This window comes from Orcinus orca, chromosome 21, assembly GCF_937001465.1.
Source record: "Orcinus orca chromosome 21, mOrcOrc1.1, whole genome shotgun sequence".
Classification (NCBI taxonomy): Eukaryota; Metazoa; Chordata; class Mammalia; order Artiodactyla; family Delphinidae; genus Orcinus; species Orcinus orca.
In genome coordinates, this window is record NC_064579.1 from 2,434,772 (window position 1) to 2,455,973 (window position 21,202).

General features: G+C 44.0%; 3 protein-coding genes across 6 annotated transcripts in view; 1 reads left to right on the forward strand and 2 right to left on the reverse strand.

The window, feature by feature from the left end:
* Positions 1–19,227, reverse strand: part of VDAC3 (voltage dependent anion channel 3) — an 81,924-nt gene extending 62,697 nt beyond the window's left edge. The window contains exon 1 of the mRNA XM_049704211.1: positions 19,224–19,227. The gene's annotated coding sequence lies outside the window, so the exon portion shown is untranslated. The remainder of the gene's footprint in view (positions 1–19,223) is intronic.
* Positions 1–21,202, forward strand: part of PLAT (plasminogen activator, tissue type) — a 249,087-nt gene that overhangs the window by 111,714 nt on the left and 116,171 nt on the right. The gene's annotated exons all lie outside the window — the stretch shown is intronic.
* Positions 14,583–21,202, reverse strand: part of IKBKB (inhibitor of nuclear factor kappa B kinase subunit beta) — a 47,548-nt gene continuing 40,928 nt past the window's right edge. For all 4 annotated transcript variants that reach the window (XM_004285064.4, XM_049704187.1, XM_049704188.1 and 1 more), the window contains 3 exons: positions 19,285–19,412; positions 16,955–17,045; positions 14,583–15,904 (listed from right to left, as the gene is read on the reverse strand). In XM_004285064.4, the coding sequence (XP_004285112.1) occupies positions 15,839–15,904; positions 16,955–17,045; positions 19,285–19,412 (285 nt within the window). In that variant the 3' untranslated portion in view covers positions 14,583–15,838. The remainder of the gene's footprint in view (positions 15,905–16,954; positions 17,046–19,284; positions 19,413–21,202) is intronic.

The window sequence follows — 21,202 nt, forward strand, 5'->3', positions numbered from 1 at the left end:
GATTGAAAGTAAGAAAAATATTTTGTCAGTATAATCGAGAAAGAACCATAAATGTATGTCTTAAAAATTAAAAGATGTAAGTAGATACAGAAATGAATAAATTATTGGTTAGTGTTCAAAAATTTGTAGAAATAAAATATATTGGAAAAAATGGCCTAAGTTACAATAGATCAAAACAACAAAGTGCCTAGAAAATTTTTTAATGCACAACATCTACATGGGGAAAATATTTAAGTTATTTAAAGCTTTATGGAAGACACGAATAAATGGACAGATACAATACGTGGATGAATCTCACAGCCATATGTTGAGGGAAAGAAGTCAGACACCAAAGAGTATATACTATGTGACCACATTTATGTGAAGTGCAAATAGGCAAAACTAATCTACAGTGAGAGAGGTCAGAACGCTGGTTCTTTTTGGTGGGGGGGGGGTAATTGCATGGGAGGGAAGGTCCAGAGGGTGTAAGTTGCAGGAGTGGGTGGCTCAGACCCCTTCAACACTAACTGATGCTGCTTCCTCTTCCTCTTTCTCGATCCATGCCTATGGCCTCTTGGGGGTGCTCTTTATGGCCAGTGGACTAAAGAAGAAAATACTGAAGGCTGGTTTGTGGATGGCTCTGCATGACATGCTGATGCCACCTGGAAGTAAATAGCTGCAGCACTGCAGCCCCACTCGGGTAGCTCGGAAACACAGAAGTGAAGGCCAAGCCTCTCAGTGAGCATTACAATTCTTGTCCACTTTGTCTGGAATAAGAAATGGCCAGAAGTATGGATCTACTCTGATTCCTGGGCTGTCACTCATGGGTGGCTGGATGATAAGGGACATGGAAGGAGTGGGCAAGGGAGGTTGGAGGAGAGGCACGTCCCAGGATGGGCAGAGACTGAAGATACTTGTGTCTCCTGTCAATGCCCACAGAGGAGAGCCACTGCAGGGAGCCTGTTAATAACAAGGCGGGCAAAATTACATGGTAAGTGGATGCTGGTCAGTTTCTCTGCTCGGCCACCACACTGTTTGTTCAATAGTATGGCCTTCCTCTGACCAAGGCAGAGATGGATAATGCTGCTGTTAACCAGCCAGCAGAGACACCCATGAGCCCCCAGCGTGGCACTGTTCCCAGGGAGACAAGCCAGCCAAATGACGGCAGCTTGATTATAGTGGAAGAGGCAGAGATTCATCCTGGGCATCATTCCACTGGAACAGCTCCGCATTCGGGATATGGACTTGCTCTCCCCATCTGCCTCTGTCAGCACCACCGTCTGCAGACCCATAGAACCACACTCCCTCCAGCACTGCTTCTGATGAAGGAGCTCATTTCACAGCAGAGGAAGTGCAACCGCATACTCTATCGTCCGGAAGTGGCTGGGAAAACAGAAATTGGAGTGGCTTAATGAAGACACAGTTACAGTACCAGTTGGGACACAACATCCTGAAAGGATGGGATTCTGCCTTATTATGATGCAGTCTACGCATTGAATCAAAGGACATTATATGATGTTATCGCTGCCACAGTGAGAATGCATGGGTCTGGGATTGAAAGGGTGAAAGAAGAGACTTTGCTCACTATAAATACAAAAAAAAGCCTTGCAGAATTTTTGCTTCCCACACTGACAGTCTTGAGCTCTGCTGGTCTGGAGGTCTTAGTGCCCAAGGAGGGAACACTTCAACCAGCAGCGTTCTGTTTAATTGGAGCATGAGACTGCCACCTGCCCATTCTGGGCTCCTGATGCCACTGAGCCAACAGGCCAGGAGAGTGTTTACTCTACTGATTAGAATGATTGATCCTGATTTCCAGGAAGAAATTGAGTTGCTGCTGTACAATCGGGGCAGTGAGAACTGTGTCTGGAACCCAGGGGATTCTCTGGAGCATCTCTTGGCACTTTTATGTGCAATAGTTAAGATTAATGTAAAATTACAGCAAAAAAAAAAAAAGGCTGTATGATTTTGGATTTGGATTTTTTAGGAATGAAGATTTGGATCACAGCACCTGGCAAAGAATCCCGACCAGCTGAGGCTCTGGCTAAGGGCAGGGGAAACATGGAATGCGTAGTGGGGAAAGCAAGCCATCTGATCAATTCCAGCCTCACGGAAGACAAAGGTGTCAGGTACAGAAACAAGGACGCAGGGGCTGTGTGCAGTTTCTCTTTGCTTGTTACGTGTGTGCTTACTTGTACATGCAATCCATTTCCTTCTCTCTCCTTCTTCCTAATATTATTTCATATACAGGTTGTTGGAGATAAAACTTTATAATTTAGTGCGACTTTATTTGGGGAGTCATTCATACAGCTGGTGATGGATACAGTGACTGTATCTCTTGATTTGGGGGAAGGGTGAGAACATTTTCATTTCTGTGCAGGATGCTCATATCTTGTTAGGTGGAAACGGAGTTGCTTTGTTGTTGGAAGGAAGTCTAAGTGTATGTGGGAGGACGGATACGGAAGCTGACGGTCAAAGGGCTGGGCTCTGCGCATCACCGGCTTATTGCCTGTTCATCCCAAATCCACCCTTCATGGTCCTGTTTTTGATGCTGGAACATCTCCGCCTTGCCGGCTGGCCCGGTTATCAGCTTTGTCACTGGGAACACTGGAGGGACACAGAGGAGGAGGGGCTCTTCCTGCTGCTCGGATGTGCTCCTATTGGGGGCCCACGCCCGGAGGCAGTTTCTCAGTGAGTTGTGTGCAGTGACCCATGCAGGGATGCCACATCCTGTGAGAGCCAGCATCATCCCAACAAACTGGGAGACAGTTTGTGATGGGAAAAATCTGACTGCTGCCCTCACCCCACAGCCAGCTCTTCCTGGAGAGGGAGAGCCACTTCTGAGAGACCTCCTGGGCCCCATGAGAAGATCACATTTAATTTAAGCTGATTACAGCCCTAGTTTCCTCGTGGATAATTGTGAGGGCTACCAAAGGCTGTATCTCAACAACCTAAACCCACTGAATTGTAAGAAACACCATGATTTCATGTACCAGTAAGAAAAAAATGCCCGCAACTGCCCTTTGGCACCACGTCTTAGCAGTAATCGCCATGACAAAGGAACGAGTCACACCAGCCTCTTGTTGCTTTAAGGTTTTCAGCCACCCTGAGGGACCTGGCAGTTCCTCTTGCCTTCCACTGCATTGCTTGGCATGCGAGATAGACCTTTGTCCTTTGGCTTGTGTTTCAGTGACAGACAGGCTCGCCTTTTTGTAGGTATATTCTGTTCTTATGACCCATTAGAATTTGGTAGAATTATGGTCATATCTCCACATGAAATATTTATTTGACCAATATCAGATTTATGCTCACTGCTGTTTCTATGCGTTTCTGCGTACACAATACATTTGTGTCAAGTTGAATCAAAGGGTAATCTTTCTGGGACTTCCTGGCGGTGCAGTGGTTAGGACTCCGCGCTTCCACTGCAGGGGGCATGGGTTTGATCCACGGTTGAGGAACTAAGATCCTGCGTGTCATGTGGTGAGGCCAAAGGAAAAAAAAAAAAAGAAAAAGGGTAATCTTTCTGAAGAGATTTTTAAAGGCAATTAGATTCAACGTGGGTAGTACCAAGTGTACATGGCTCAACTGAATGACAGATATGACCAAGTTCACATACGCAAATGACAACTGTAAGTCAATAACCACAACTGTGACATGACATTGATTCAAAAACATGTCCCACGTTGAAAAAATTACACCCTTTTTATCGCTGATGAAACATGTATTTCAAGTAAAGTTAGTCCAGTGCCCGGCACATTGCAACCAATCTACACATGCTGGTCCTGCTCCAGATACATCTTTCAAAGACAGTGTTTTCCTTCTAGAATGCACTATCCAATAGAGTAGTCACCTGCCACACATGGCTATTCACATTGAAAATGCAATTAAATAACAAGTGAGATGAAAAATCTAGTTCCTCAGTTGCACTCACCACATTTCAAGTCTCAGCTGCCCCCTTACTGGACAGTGCAGATTGGATGGCTCTTGTTGCCACACGAAGTTCTATTGAGGAGCATTTTTCTAGAAACTTCTATTAATAAGACATATATGTATATATTTTTGGATAAAATTGAAACTTTATTCTTCATAACATATGCAGATATTAAATTAAATACTCAACATAGAAAGCTTCTAAAAGTAAATGTAGATTATGAAAATATCTTCAGCAACTTGGAATAGGCAAAAATGCATATCTTTGTTTTTCACAATTTTTAATCTGAGATTGGCGTCAAGATGACACGGGGTGAGGAGGGTAAAGAGGATGCTACCTATTATTTATTAATCAGAATGCGTATAGAAGAAAAGGATAAGATAAAACCAGCATCGCTAACTAGAAAACAGATTGTCAATTTGTACCGAGCACTTCTTTTTTTTGAAGTATAGTTGACTTACAATATTATATTAGTTTCAAGTGTACAACATAGTGATTCACAATTTTTAAAGATTAAACTCCATTTAAAGTAATTACAAATCACAGCCATATTTTCCTGTGCTGTGCAATAGATCCTTGTAACTTATTTTATACATAATAGTTTGTACCTTTTAATCCCCTACCCCCATCACATCCCTCCCCCGTCCCTCTCCCCTCCCCCTCCCCCTAACCATTGGGTTGTTCTCTATATCTGTGAGTCTGTTTCTGTTTTGTTATGTACCTTCATTTGTTTTGTTTTTAGATTCCACATATAAGTGATAACACAGAGTGTTTGTCTTTCTCTGACTTATTTTACTAAGCATAATGCCCTCCCGGTCCATCCCTGTTGCTGCAATAGACATACACTTCTTATATACACAGAATATATTACTAAGTGTCCATGTCACTCCCATTCTTTCCATTTCTACCATTACCGTCTCTGCCCACACCTTCCTCTTCTCCCCAAGCCCCAGCCCAACACCCATCCACAAAAATGGGCTTCTACCTCCAGGGATTTTTTGCTCTTTTTTTAAAAAACTATTAATTTTAAAATAACTATAGATTCACAAGAAGTTCCAAACAATTACAGATTTACAAGAAGTTGCAAATACTCTATAGAGAGGTCCCACACACCTTGCACCTAGTTTTTCTCAATGGTCACATCTTACAAAAACCAGGTAACTGACACTGATTCAATGTGTGCGTATAGCTCTGTATCATCACGTGCAGATTTGTGCAACCACCGGCAGAATCAAGATACAGAACCATTCTATTACCAGAAATACCTCCCTTGGGTTATGCCTTAAACACCCCCCCTCCACCCCTCCAACGTTACTAATTCCAGGAAATCACTAATTTCCCTTTATTCTCCATCTCATAACACAGTCATTTTGAGAACACTGTATAAATGGAACTACACAGTATGTGACCCTTTGAGACTGGCTTTTTTTTTTCACTCAGCATAACGTCCTTGAGGTCTATCCAAATTGTCGCATGTGTCAATAGTTTGTGTCTTTTTATCACTGAGTAGTACTCCACGTTATGATGTATCACAGTCTGTTTAACTATTCACCTGTTGTGGGAAATGTTGCTTCCAGTTTTTGGCTCTTAAAAATAAAGCTGCAATGAACACCTTCCTGTGTGGACGTAAGATTTCATTTCTCTAGGATAAATGCCAGGAATGTGATTGTTGAGTCATATGGTATCTATTTAGTTCTTTTAAGAAACTGCCAAACGATTCCAGGGCACCACTTTATACACCATGAGCAACGTCTGAGTGATTCAGCTCCCCACAGGTTCACTAACACTTGATATTGTCACCATTTTAAAATTTACTTGCTTTGTAAGTGATAATGATATTGTATCACTAATTGTTTTAATTTGAATTTCTATTGAACATCTCTTTACATGATTGCCACCTGTGCATCCTTTTTTTTCGTGAAATATCTCTCCATGGCTTTTGTCCATTTTCTAATCAGATTGTCAGTAAAAAAAAAAAAAAAAAAAAAAAAAGTGAAGTTTTGAGAATGCTTTATATATTCTAGATGAATCCTTTGTGAGATACATGGTTTGCAAATATTTTCTCCAAATCTATAGCTTGTCTTTTCATTCTCTTAAGTATCTTTCACAGGGCAAAAGTTTTCAATTTTGATGACGTCTACTTTATTGATTTTTAAAATTTTATGGGCCATGATTTTGATATGTCTGAAAACTTCACCAAGCTCTACACCCTGAAAATTTTCTGTATTTTTCCTAAAAGTTTTGTAGTTTTACATTTTACACTTAAATCTATGATCCATTTTGAGATATTTTTTATATAAAGTGTGAGACAGGTCAAATTTTTAATTTTTGCTAATGGATATCCAACCATTTGTTGAAAAGACTAATCTTCCTCCATTGAATTACTTTTGCACCTTTGTCAAAAATCTGTTGGTTGTACTTGTATGGGTCTATTTCCGGTTCCTCTTTTCTGTTCAGTTGATCTGTGTGTCTACTTTTCTAACCACTAGAATCTCTTGAAACTGGTAGAGTCATTAATCCAGTTCACACTTCTCTTTCAGAATTATTTTAGCTATTTAGCTCCTTTGTCTCTCCATATAAATATAAGAATAATCTTGCCTATATCTACCAAAAGTATTGCTTGGATTCTGATAAAAATTGTATTAAACCTATCAACTTGGGGAGAACTGGTACTTTAAAATGTTGAGTCATCCAATCCACAACATGGTATTTCTCTCCATTTATTTAGTTCTTTGGATTCTTTCATCAGCATTTTATAGTTTTCAGCATACAGGTCCTATACATGTTTTGTTAGGTTTACACCTAAGTATCTTTTTTTTTTTTTTTTTTGCCTTCGGATCCATTTTTATTTTATGATTTTCAAATTTCTTATTATTCTCATTTTTTTATACAATTTTAAAGGTTACACTTCATTTACAGTTATTACAAAGTATTGGCTCTATTCCCTGTGTTGCACACACACCCTTGTAGCCTGTCTTACCCCCAATAGTTTGTACCTCCCACTCCCCCTCCCCTACAATGCCCCTCCCCACTGCCCCCCTCCCTGGTAACCACCAGTTTGTTCTCTACGTCTGTGAGTTTGCTTCATTTTTGTTATATTCACTAGTTTGTTGTATTTTTAGATTCCACATATAAGTGATATTATACAGTATTTGTCTTTCTCTGTCTGACTTCTTTTACTAAGCATAATGCCCTCCAAGTCCATCCATGTTGCTGCCAATGGCAACATTTCATTCTTTTTTATGGCTGAGTAGTATTCCATTGTATAGATGTACCACATCTTCTTTATCCACTCATCTGTTGATGGACACTTAGGTTGCTTCCATATCTTGGCTATTGTAAATAATGCTGCTACAAACAGTGGAGTGTATGTATCTTTTCAAATTAGTGTTTTTGTTTCCTTCAGATGAACACACAGGAGTGGAATTGCTGGATCATATGGTAATTCTATTTTTAGGTTTTTGATGAATCTCTATATTGTTTTCCACAGCAGTTGCACCAATTTACATTCCCACCGACAGTGTGCAAGTGTTCCCTTTTCTCCACATCCTTGCCAACATTTGTTATTTATGTTCTTTTTGATGATAGCCATCCTGACAGGTGTGAGGTAGTATCTCATTGTGGTTCTGATTTGCATTTCCCTGATGATTAGCAATGTCAAGCATCTTTTCATGTGCCTGTTGGCCAACTGCATTTCCTCTTTGGAAAAATTGTCTATTCAGTTCTTCTGCCCATTTTTTAATCAGGTTGTTGTTTTTTTTTACATTGAGTTGTATGAGCTGTTTATATATGTTGGATATTAATACACCTAAGTATTAATTTGGTTTTGAGTAATTATAAATGCTAGTGTATTTTTAATTTGGGGTTTCATGTGCTCATCTAGTATAGAATTTTGAATGTTTATCTTTGTATTCTGTGACTTTGCTTAAGTCACTTTTTAGCTTTAGGAGAGCTTTTGTAGATTCTTTGGGATTTCTACATAAACCATCATGTCATCTGCAAATAGGGACAGTTTTATCTCTTCATTTCCCATCCCTATGCCTTTTATTTCCTTTTCTTGCCTTATTGTGCTAACACTCCTACTACTATGTTGAACAGCAGGGGTGAGAGAGGACATCCCTGCTTTATTTGAAATGTAAGGGGAAAGCACTCAGTCTTTCACCATTAAGTAAAGTGGTTGCTGCTGGGTTTTTGTAGATGACTATTTATTCAGTTGAGGAAGTTTCCTTCTATTTCCATTTTTCTAAGCCTTTTATCTTGAATGGGTGTTAAATGCTGTCCAGAGTTTTTCTGCATCAACTGATATGATCGTGTGATTTTTCTTCTTTAGCCTCTTAATATGTGATTACACTGATGGATTTCCAAATATTGAACCAGCTTTGTATCCATGGAAAAAAAAACCACACTTGGTCATGGGTTATAACACTGTTGAATTTTCATTAATATTCTGTTAAGGATTTTTGCATCTATATTCATGAGGATGTGTTAACTTTCATTTTCTGTACTGTTTTTGTCTAGTTTGGTACAATGTTAATAGTGCCTTCACAAAATGAATTGGGAAGTATTTCCTCCTATTCTGTTTTCTGCAAGAGATAGTGTAGCATGTGTTAATTCTTTCATTGTTTGGTAGAACTTTCCAATGTAACCATCTGGGCCTGGAGATCTCTTTTTCAGGGATTTTTAAATTACAAATTCAATTTCCTTCATGGCTATAAGGCTATTCAAATTATTTCATATTTGATGAGTTGTGGTAGCTTGTGCTTTTCAAGGAATTGGTTCACCTAATCTAAGCTGTCACATTTATTGCATAGAGTTGTTCACAGTATTCCTTTCCTATTCTTTTGATACCTGCAACATTGATAATATCATCTTGTTTTATTCCTGATATTGATAATTTGTGTCTTCTCTCTTTGATCTTAACAGAGAAGCAGCTCACTGTTTTATTGATTTTGTTTTCCTTTTTGTCAATGCCTTTGACTTCTGGTCTTATCTTTCTTGTTTTGTTCCTTCTGCTTGCTTTTGATTATTTTGCTCTTCTTTTTTTTAAGTCCTTGAGGTCATTTGGTGTTATAAATTTCTCTTTCAATTGGTTTAGCCGTATCCCACAAATTTTGATATGTTGTATTTTTATTTTCATTCAGTTCAATGTATTCTTAAAATTTCCTGTGAGACTTCCTCTTTGGTCCATGAGCTATATAGAAGCATTTTTTTTTAGTTTGCGTATGTTTGGGATTTTCCTGCTATATTTCTGTTACTCATTCCTGGCGTGATTCCACTGTGGTCAGAGAACACACTCTGTATATAAATTTTTGTAAGTTTTTTGAGGTTTGTCTTATGAGCCAGGATTTGGTCTATCTTAGTATATGTTCCATGGGTGCTTGAAAGGAATATGTATTCTGTTGTTGTTGGGGGAAGGCTCTATAAATGTTGATGAGATTCTGTCGGGTGATGGTGCTGTTGAGTTCTTCTATATCCTTTATATATTGCTGATTTTATATAGTTGTTCTATGAATTGTTAACATCCCCAACTATACTTGTGGACTTGTCTTTTCCACCTTGCAGCTCTATCAGTTTTGCTTCATATATTTTGCATCTCTGTTGTTTGGTGCATATAGATTTAGGGTTGCTATGTCTTTCCATGGACTGCTGCAATTTATTACTATGATGTTCTTCCCTGTCACTGGTAATTTTCTTAGCTCTGAAGTATAATTTATCTGATATTAATATAGTCACTCCTGCATTTTTTGATTAATGTTTGCATGGCATATCTCTTCCATCCTTTTACTTTCAACTTGCTTTGATCATTATATTTGAAATGAGATTCTTGTAGACAGCATATATTGGGGTCTCTTTCAGATCTGCTCTCCAATATCTATCTTTTAATTGCTGCATTTCAGTCTATTTACATTAAATATAATTATTGATGTGTTAAGGCTCAAGTCTCCCATTTCATTTTAGGTTGCTTTGTTTTTTCTCTGTGCTTCTAGCTTCTCTTTTTCTTTTTCCTCCTCTTCTATAAGTTTCTTGAACATTTTTTAGGATTCCATTTCAATTTATTTATGGTGTTTTTGAGTGTACCTCTTTGTATACCTTTTTCAGGTTGCTCTAGGTATTCTATTATATATGCATATCTTATCAGTTTGATACCTGAGCCTAAAGGGTCAATTTATGAATTCCCTCTGAATTCAAGTGAAGTATAGGAACCTTGCCTCTTTGTATCTTTCACTCTATCCCATTTATAGTAAAATTGCCTTAAATACTTCCTGTACATACACTGAGAACCATATCAAACCATGTTATAATTTCTGCTTCAACCACCAACATAACTTAGAAAACTCCAGAAAAGAAAGTCTATTATATTTATCCATATTTTTAGTCTTTCTCTTATTCTTTCTAACTTACTGAAGTTCCAAGAATGCTTCTTTTATCCTTTTCACTCTGTTTAGAGAGCTTCCTTTAGCCATTCTTTTAGGGTGTGTCTACTGGCTACAAATTCTCTTCATTTTCTTTGATTTGAGAATGTTGTGACTTCCCCCTTCATTCAGAAGGCATTCCTGAATATACCTCTAGTAAATTTTAGCTGGACACAGGATTTTGGGTTGACAGTTCTTTTCTACCAGAACCTGAAAAATGTGCCACTTCTTCTGACTTCCATGGTTTCTGATGAGAAATCTGCTATCATTCAAATAGTTTCCCGCCCCCCATAACTAAGGTGTATCTCTTGTAGTTTTACACATTTTTTTCCCTTTATCTTTAGTTTTTAGGGGTTTGACTGTATGTGTCTTCATATACACTTCTTTCTTTGTGAGAGTTTATCCTGTTTGGGGTTTGCTCAGCTTGTTGAATATACAGGTTTATATTTTTTGCCAAATTTGAAGGATTTACAGGTATTCGTTCTTTGAATACTTTTCAGCTACACCTCTTTTCTGCTCTCCTTTTTGGGACTTAGATGACATAAATATTAGCTCTTTTGTTATAGCCCCACAGGGCTTTGAGGCTCTGTTGTTGTTTTTTCCCAATGTTTTCTTTCTTTCTATCGTTCTGTTTTCAAGTTCACTGATTTGTTCCCCTCCATTCTGCTGCTGAGCCTATCCATTGATATTTTTACTTCATGTATTTTTCAGTCCTAAAATTTCTACTTGGTTCTTCTTTACATCTTCTGTTTCTTTGCTGAGACTTTCTATTTTTGTTTGTTTCAAGCTAGTTCATAATTATTGTTTGAAGCATGTTTAAATGATGGCTGCTTTGAAATCCTTTTCAGATAATTCTAAATCTCTGCCACTTGGGTGTCTGTGTCTGTTGGGTTACCTTTTCTCAGTTGAGGTTTCCTAACTCTTGGTATGACGAGTGATTTTGGAATAAGACCTGGACATCTGAGTCTCAGGTTATGAGACTCTGGCTTTCATTTAATTCCTGTCTTAGCAGGCCTCCTCTGATATCCAGTGGGGGAAGCAGGGTGCTATCTCATCACCACCAAGTGGGAGTGGAAGCCCAGGCTTCCCGAGTGGGAAGAGCTCTTCCTCACTGTTGGGTGGCAATAGGAGTCCTGGCTCCCCAGTAGGTCTGCTGTCACCTGGGGGCAGGAACGCCTCATTCCTGCTGGGCATTCCCCACGTGGTCTCCCCTGATACCAGCAGGAGAGGCCTTGTTACTGTCCAGCATCAATGAAAGTCCCAGTTCCTCACCCCATCACTCCAGTGGGCACTTAATTATGGCCTGATGTGTGTGGAAGTTTAAGTTTCCCCCTTGGTCTTTGCAAGCAGGGGTGGGGCAGTATGTTTTGTGATGTTTGGCTGCCATACAGTGGTTATCGTTTACATTTCTCCTGTTTTGTGAGGCTGCCCCGTCCTGACCCTTCACCTGATGTAGTGAGTTGGGTGCACACCCACAAAGGCATGCCCATGTCCTAGTTCCCAGAACCTGTGAACATTACCTTATACGGCAAAATATGTGATTCAGTTAAGGACTTTGAAAGGAACTCACCCTAGGTTATCTGGATTGGCTCTAAGTCTGACAAGTGTCCTTGTAAGAGATGCACAGGGGAGATTTGACAGATAGAAGAGAAGGCAATATGATCACATTGGCAGAAACTGAATAGATGTAGCCACAAGCCAAGGACCACCTGGAGCCGCCAGAAGCTGGAAAAGGAAAGGAACGTATCTCCCCTACAACTTCTGGAGGGAGCACAGTCCTGCCAGCATCCTGATTTCAGAGTTCTGGCCTCCAGAACTGTGAGAGAACACGTATCTGTTGTTTTAAGCCACCCAGTTTGTGGCAACTTGTTATAGTTTGGTACTGTAAAGTGAGGTGCTACTGTTAAAAAACTCAAACTGTGGAAATGGCTTTCAAATTATATAATGGTTAGATGCTAGAAGAATTCTGAGATGCATGAGAGGAAAAGCCTAGGTTGCCTTAAACAGACTATTGGTATAAATGAGTGTTAAAGAAATTGATGATGAGGGCTCAGAAAGTGAGAAGCATAGTAGAAAAAGTTTCTAATGTCTCAGAGGATACATACATCGTCATGAACAGAATGTCGGTAGATGTGAATGTTACTTGGTTCTGCCATTGTGTTCTACCATTATGTGGACAGCGGAACTTGTAAGCAATGAACTTGAGTATTTTATTGCAGAGATTTCCAAGCAAAGTGTTGAAGGTGCGGTGTGATTTCTCCTTGCTGCATACAGTAAAATGCAAGACAAAAGAAATAAATTGAAGAAAGAACTGTTAGGAAGAAAAGCAGCAGCATTTGATGATTTAGGAGATTCTCCATCTATCCATATTGCAAAGGATGCTAAAATTAAAAAACTCACTGTTGGAGAGAAGTCCAAGGGTGCAGCTGGACATCCTTTTGCTGAAGAGATTATTTGTGTGACTCACAGACCCACTCACTCATCTCAGCAGAAGCCAGGAATAGAAGTGGAGCTATCCAAGAAAGTGGATCTTTTGTTAACTGTGTGGACTCCCATGACATACACAGGAGACCCACAAAAATATTAAGAATGTTATATCAGCAGAAACAAGCTTGGTCTGAAAAGAACAGAGAGAGGATGGCATAAGTCTACTGGACTTCTAAAACTCAAGAGCCAGGAAATGGTTGACAGAGTTACCTGGCTGTAAACATGTGGTAGCTGTCAAGACAAAGGAGGAATGACTCTGAGGGCAGAGCCATGGGTGCAAAGGAAGAGACTGGAAGAGCAGTTACAGAGGCAGTGGGTGCAGAGGCAGAGGCCTATGAAGCTGCCTTGGGTTCAGTGGACAGAGCCTCAAGTGACAGAAAATCATTCTCAGGACTTGGAACCTAATGGAATTTACCCTGGTAGATTTCAAACTTGCTTCGGGCTAGTGACTCCTTTATTCCTTCCAATTTCTCCCCTTTGGAATGGGAATGTCTATCTCGCCACTGTATTTTGGAAGCAGACAAATGTTTTCTAGTTTCACAGGCCCACAGATGGAGGGATTTTGTCACAGGATGGATCATGCCCAGAGCCTGCCAAACCTGATGTAGATGATGAGATTCAAGACTTCTGAGCTGATGATATTTAGATTTTGGTCTTAGTGTTGATTCTGTAGTGGGTTGAGACTTTTCGGGATGGGGTGAATATATTCTGCATGTGACAAATGTGAATTCTGGGGGGCTAGATGGTGGACTGTAGTGGGTTCAATGGTGGCTCCCCAGGAAGAAATGTCCACATCCTAATCCCCAGAATCTATAAATATCGCCTTATATTGTAAAACATGAGATCAAATTAAGGGTCTTGATCAAATTATGTGCCTCTCAGGCACTTATCTTGGATTATCCAGATCAGCCCTAAATTCAATCACGAGGGTTTTTTATGAAAGGTACACAGGGGAGATTTGACAGATAGAAAAAGAGGTGGCAATGTGACCACAGGGGCAGAGATGCAGCCACCACGTCAAGGATCTCCTGGACCCACCAGAAGCTGGAAGAAGCAAAAAACAGAATCTCCCCTAGGGACTTTGGAGGACTTGATCTCCGACTGTGGCCTCCAGACCTGTGAGAATAAATGTCTATTTTAGGCCGTATAGTTTGTGGTGACTTGTTACAGCAGACCTAGGAATCTAACAGAGTTGGAGAGCAGCTTGTTTGTTTGTGCCATTGGTCGGCGTCTCCAGCCTCTGTCAGGGACACAGGAGGCAAGAGGAAAACCCAGGGAACTCACCACCACATGACCGCTCAGGGCCAAGGTCCCTAGCTGGTCTGCCTCCTTCTCACTGCCTTTTGGGGTCTTCTTATCTTTGTTTATAAATAACATCCAAGGATCTCAGCTGTACTAGCTGGAGGAATAGGAAAAAAGTACATCTGCTCCACGTTTTGGAAGTGGAAGTCCTACCTCCAGAATTTTCACTTTTTCAACCAACTAGCATATTCCAGTTACATCACTCGTTTTAAACATTAGCTTTGGTAATGTCCTTCCTTGCTCAAAATTCTTCAGTGGCTCCCAACTGCCTATAAAATCAGCCCCTGACTCTCAACTCCACATTCATCCCCTCCCTAATCTGACCCCATCCCAGCCTACCTTTCTGGTATAATGTCCCACTGTGTTCCTCACCAGTGTTTCCAAAGTCACGCTTTATCAAACTCAGTTCTTTGGGACGTTAATCAATGTTACATGCACATGGGAGAAAAAAAAAGGCTCTACTGTCAAATGAGTTGGGTAAACAGTGGATTTAGGCAGATTTAAGCCAGTTTATTATTATAGATCTTGCAGATTCTTTAATAAACCAGTGCACAAGGTGAATCTCCAAGAGGCAGTTAAAGCATGAAGCGTTTCCCCAACTTCCCTGACACGGAACCCACTGTACCGCCTCCATGGAAGGCACTCTGTGAACTCTTCTCGTCCCACTTTCTTCTCCAACCAGACTTGCCTGTTTGTTATCATCTGAACGCACTTTGCCTTCCTGCTGCTACAGGAAGGAGCAGCTTTTGTGAAACGTCCAAGAGGCCTTGCTGGTGCTCTGGAATTGTTTGGTCAGGCACCACTCAATTTCATAAAACGTTCCATTAAAGCTGGACTTTGAGTTCAGAAGTCCCAACCAGAGGTATTATAAAAATAGACTGTGGGACTTGAATCATGTTACAAAATAGAGAATCTGTTTTTTAAATATAAATCCACTTAATAATACCGCTGGATGACACGAGGGATGGGAACTGCCCCGTCCACCCTGCCGCACCCAGGGGCAGGGGGTGTGGGCACAGGGGTCAGCAAGCTGGTGGTTGACAGACATCTTCCTCTTCTTTCCTTCTTCTCCAAGGCAGCTTGCTCCCGGGGACTCTTTGGGACCCACAGGAAGGGAGGCACTCTCCCCTCCTGGCACTAGCGACTCACTCTGGCTGGAGAGACTCTGGACGGGGAAAGCAGCACTCACCCAACCTGGCCCAAGGTCGCAGGCAGAAGGAAAACGTTAGCAGCCGTGAAGTCAGAAGAGGAGGGAGGACCGGGCTGGGCCGAATCCACGGTTTCAAGAGAAGCCGGATCCAGATGAAACCTTAGCTGTGAAGACAGTGGATGAGGCCTCTGGAGATCAGGAGGGGTCAGGAGAGGACAGCTAGCACCAAGTGCCATTCATACTTCGTCCTAAAAGTCAGTCTGACGTGTGGCTAGTGGTCTGTGGAGCCACTGTACTCGGAGCACTTCTCTCCGCGCAGAGGCAGTGGCTGCCGTGGCTCCACCTCCCCAGACGCCGTGCTCGGCATTCTCGTCTGCTGGGCCTCTGTGGCGGAGGACGTCCAGCGTGCAGATAAGCTGCTGGCACTGCCACGGAGGGCTGCACCCTCGGTCCACGGTGATGGTCATGGCTGCTGGGGAAGCGAGATCTCCATCTGGGTGCCGAGGACACCGGACGCGACGCGGCGGGGCCCCGGGGGCCTCGGGCCAGGCAGCCCGGCAGGGTCAGGGCCGCCCACCATCAGGAGGCCCGCTCCAGGCTGTGCTTCTCCTCCTCCCCCGACTGCAACCAGCTCCAGTCTAGAGACTGAAAGTCAACGGGCACGTTAAAGACACCGTGGCCACCTAGACACTGCCTTCTTCGGGAGGCAACCAGCACAGTTTAGAGGGAAATTGAATTCCTCTTGTTAAGAAAGTCTTGTTTCTGCAGGGTACCCCTGAGGTAGAGCTACGTCTGCAAAACCATGCCGGAGCTTTTCTTCAGATGGGCTTGGAGCCCTGAGATTCTGGGAAGGTGATTTAAGTATTATTACTGCAGCTCACAGCACTGACTCACGCTCACTGCGGGCAGCTGGTACCCTGGGCTAATCTCAGCTCTCGACCTCCAACCTCACCAGGTGAAATGGCCTGGTCACACTTCCTTTTCGTCTGTCAGAAGTGCAAACGGGCAGTGAAAGGATCCAAGTATACACGGCTCGGAGGAGGAAGAACAGCAAGAAGAGACACAGAAAGCCCCAAACCACAGAAGGACACTTGAATAAATAAGAAGTGGTTACAATGAGCAGTATCCCCTCTGATTCTTCCCCCAAATCAGAAGTTGCAGAGACGCCAGCATGTGACTGTATCGGCAGGAAAAGGCCAGAGAGCCAAGCGGATGATTTAGCGGATGATTTAGCATCCTCTCCGCAATTTCAGCTTTGTCTCAACGTACCTGCATCTGGACTCGTTTTTCTTTAGGTCAGCTTCCCTATAACTAGGACTGCTAAGCCCCGAGTCCCTGAGAAGCGGGGGTGGTGATGGGCTCTTGCTTTGTTCCCGGAGCCCAGCACTGCACCCCACACACAGATGCCCGGCAATTGTGCAGAAGGTGCAGCAGGGGAGAGGCCTTCTCACAGTGATGCTACCTTCTTCGTAAGCAGCGAGTGTAGCAAGGATGAAATGAGATAATGCGCACAAAGTACCTGCACACGTTCAACAGGCATCAGCATTGTTATCATGGGGAATAAGAAGTATGTACTAGAAAATCCTAAGTGTACACTGCGATCGAGGAAGCACGGCATCACCTTTCGATCTGCTTTTTCTCGTTTGCTGTAGAAAGAAAGGGCGTGGGGCGGCGGGGCTTCCCACGGGCCATTACCCTTAAGCTCTGGTCCTGGTCCTTCATGGTGTCCTGTAGGGCGTTTTCCAGCTGGGTGCACAGAGTGTGTGCTTCAGCCACGAGGTCTTCGCTAAAAAAAACGATTGAATTACTAGAACGTGGTCAATGTTAACTTTTCAAAGGTGTTTACAAATACGCTAAAGAGCTTCTGGAAAGATTTTAAAAATTAAATAATTATTCTGAGGCTGAGTGTCTTAAAACACCATGTTATTGCCTAAGTGATTTCATCTGTCTAGTTAAGTGCTGTTACAGAAGCTCGAATCCAGCTACGAGCATCACTGTTCACCATGTGAAAAAGCAGCGACCCGGCTTAATAACAAAGCTCTTTCTGACTTAACTAGATTCTCTCCAAACTGCCATAATCTGAAGATCTCTCCCAAACCACCTGTTTTCCACTTTTTGAAATGGACAAAAATATACACACCACGCAATTTCCCCAGATGTCCCCAGCCTGCTGAGATCTGGGGGAAGCAAGTTCTGGGAACTGATTTGTTTACGGTGCTCTCTCCTTCTCTCTGATGAGAAATTCACGTGTCCCCCTGAGAACCCGCCACGGTAAGAAAGAGGAGAGCAGAGCGAGCCATCTGTCCTTTCTAACCTTGGCTCAAGGGCGTGGAGACACAGACAGCAGCCTGTGCCTCTGGGACGACTTCTCCAGAGCTTTGAGGATATCATGGAAAGAGAGTGACAAATCCAGGAGGAAGGGCCCTCGATCCCCTCCTCTCACCGTGAAGGGGGCACTGATGGAAGCAACAGAGCACAGCGCTGCCCAGACTCATCCATGGACTACTAACCAGGCTCCAGGCTCCGGGCCGGCCCCAGAGGCCCCGTGAGAGGCGCAGGACCTGGTTACCATCCTCAAGGAGCTGACAGTAAATTGGGGAGAGAATTAAGAATCCAAAACAGGGACTTCCCTGACAGTCCAGTGGTTAGGACTCTGCGCTTTCACTGCTGAGGACCCGGGTTCAATCCCTGGTCAGGGAACTAAGACCCCGCCAGCCAAACGGCAAAAAAAAAATTAAAAATTAAAAAAAATTAAAAATAAAAAATCCAAAACAGTAGAGGCTACAAACCCCCTAAGTACAGGAACAGGATTTTTAAAAACAGTTGTATTGAGATAAATTTACAAACCCTAAAGTTCACCCATTTAAGGTGCACAATTCCATAGCTCGAGTACATTTATGGCGTTGTGCAACCATCCTGGTGATCCAGTTTGGAATGTTTTCATCACCCAGAAAGAAACCTTGTACCTGTCGTCAGTCAATCCCCATTCCTGCCCCGCCCCCTGCCCTCGGCAATCATTAATGTATTTTCTATTCTATAGATCTGCCCACAGGAACAGATTTTAACTGTCTCCAGTGCCTGGGGCCCAGCAAAGGGAAGGTGCTGAATAAATGTGAGACTGAACCAGAAACAAAAAAAACCCCATAGGTGGTCCAGGAGGAGAAGGATCCCTGTGCTCGTGTGCCAGGGCCGTGGAGGAGGTGGGAGCAGAGGTAGGAAGGCTCCGGGGAAAGGCGTCAGCGGAGCCGAGGTTCTGGAACTTCAGGTTGCAGGAGGGTCAGCCAGGGCTGGTTAAACAGGACTGCTCCGCCCCACCCCGAGTTCCTGATCCCAAATCTGCATTTCTGGCAAGTACCCAGAACCCGCCAATGCTGCTGGTCTGGACCAGACTTTAAGACCCCTGACAGCAGAGCCAGGAATCTGCCCCGGAGCAGTGGGTCAGAATGCGGAGGTGGCTTGAAGGCCTGAGAAGGCTCAGGCTTGGACCCTGAGGCAGCAGGAAGCCATGGCTGGTCCCTAAATAACTTGAGGAATAACTCGATCAAAATGGTCTCCTGTGAAGGCTGATTTGACCAGAGGGGCCTGGAGGCAGCACTAGGCGGGGAAGCAGGGAGGGAAAAGTTCGCTGGAAGGGCTCTGGGGCTCTGCTCCCAGCTCTGCGGCAGGGGTGCAGGTGATGAGTGGGGCAGGGAGAGGCCACGGGAGGGACCAATGACACGCGACTCAGGCGTGGAGGCCAGGGCACGCCCACAGGGACCTGGTTCTACGAGCAGACCGCGACGGGTGGACTAGAGGACAGCAGGGACTGGCCAGCACTTCCAGGTTCCCATCCAGCAACGAGCAACGCGACCTCAGACGAGGAAACCTTAGTCAGCAAGCCAGGAGGAGCTCTGAGAGCAAAACACCCCATCTGTCCCCACAGCGTCCGGCAAAGGGAACAAACATGGAGGAACACACACAGAACCGCCGACGGGTGACCGACACGCCCCTGACTCCTGCACTGGGCATGGCGAAGGGGGACGCACCTCCTCTTGACGGCCTCGGGTAAGCTGTCAGGGGCTGGGCAAGGCTGCGACAGCAGCTGGCTGGGGTGACTCAGGCGGGACGTGTTCATGCTGTCTGGGCTTCCGCTGACGGGACCTCGGACCTTGCTCTAGATGACAAAACCAGGAAGAGAGTCAGCAGTTTTGGAGCAAACAGATGTTTCAAATTTTGCATTCACACCAGGGTATTATCTTTTTTTCAAGTTTTTTTTTTTTCTATGTGGACCCTTCCTGAAGTCTATATTGAATTTGTTACAATATTGCTTCTGTTTTTTATGTTTTGGTTTTTTGGCTGAGAGGCACGTGGGATTTTAGCTCCCTGACCAGGGATCGAACCTGCACCCCCTGCATTGGAAGGTGAAGTCTTTAACCACTGGACTGCCGGGGAAGTCCCAGGCACCACACCAGGGTATTTTCTCATGAGACAACTGGCCACGAGACACAGGCTCTTCCTGGAGAAATAGGTCAACATCGCTATTTGATGGTTTGCATTTCAGTTTAGAAACTATTTCTGTATCTATAGGTGTGCTTTTTGGTAAAAGTTTCTAGGGGCTTCCCTGGTGGCGCAGTGGTGAAGAATCCATCTGCCAATGCAGGGGACACGGGTTTGACCCCTGGTCCGGGAAGATCCCACATGCCACAGGGCAACTAAGCCCGTGTGCCACAACTACTGAGCCTGCGCTCTAGAGCCCGCAAGCCACAACTACTGAGCCCACATGCCACAACTACTGAAGCCTGTGCACCTAGAGCCTGTGCACCGCAACAAAGAGTAGCCCCTGCTTGCTGCAACTAGAGAAAGCCTGCGTGCAGCAACGAAGATCCAACGCGGCCAAAAATTAAATAAATAAATAAATAAATCTATTAAAAAAACCAGATTCTAACTACAGAGAGATCTGAGGGCTCTATTTCATTAGTTGGGTCGCTTAACGAACTCCTACAAGGAAATTAGAAGGAAGGTGTGTTTACTCTTTCCAAGTAGAAGACAGACACACAAAGGTCCTAAGTGACTTTCTGTGACTCGCACCATCCGCGGGACAGAAGGAGACTAAGGTGTTCTGACGCCCCAGGCTGCAGTGGCCACTCCACCTTATGCAGCCGTGCTCCCCTGATCCGTGACCAAGTCGCTCTGCTGTCACCTCCTCAACTTCCCTGCAGCCCACACGGCAGCGCGGTCTGTCCCACCAGCTCACTTCCAAGACACAGCTTTTACCCAGCTCTTCTCCCTTCTCTGTCCTGGGCTCTCTTTTGTGCTGAGGGTTCTCTCTGAGCAACACTCAGTGGGATCACAGCTACGCTGAGACGGCGGGCACAGAAAGTGTGGGCTGAGTGCTGCACGGCACAGGCACAGCTCAGGACCCACCAGGCCACACGGGCACGTGCTGCTGGGGCTGCATGCAGATCTCCAGGAACCTGGGCGTGTGACCTCATCTGGAAAAAGGATCTTTGCAGGTGTAGCTAAGGAGCCTGTGATGAGATCACCCTGGACTATCTGGGTGGGACCTGAATCCAGCGACAAGTGTTTTTACAAGAGATACTCAGAAAAGAGACACAGAGAAGAGGGTCACGTGGAGACAGAGGCAGAGACTGGAGGGATGCTGCCACAAGGCAAGGAGCACCGGGAGCCACGGAAATCGAAGAAGAGGTGAGGAAGGAGGAGTGATTCTCCCTCCAGCCTCCAGAGGGAGCCTGGCCCCGCGACACCTGGATGGCGGCCTTCTGGCCTCCAGGACCGTGAGAATAACTGTGATCATTTATCACAGCCGCCACCCGCACAATAACACAAGGACATAGGCGCCCACCCCGGCCCTCCGCACTCACACCAAGTCACAGAGCAGAGAAGTGGAAAGGGAGCGGCAGCAGCAGAGCGCTGGTGGTGGCCCTGCGGTCCCCACGCTCGGTG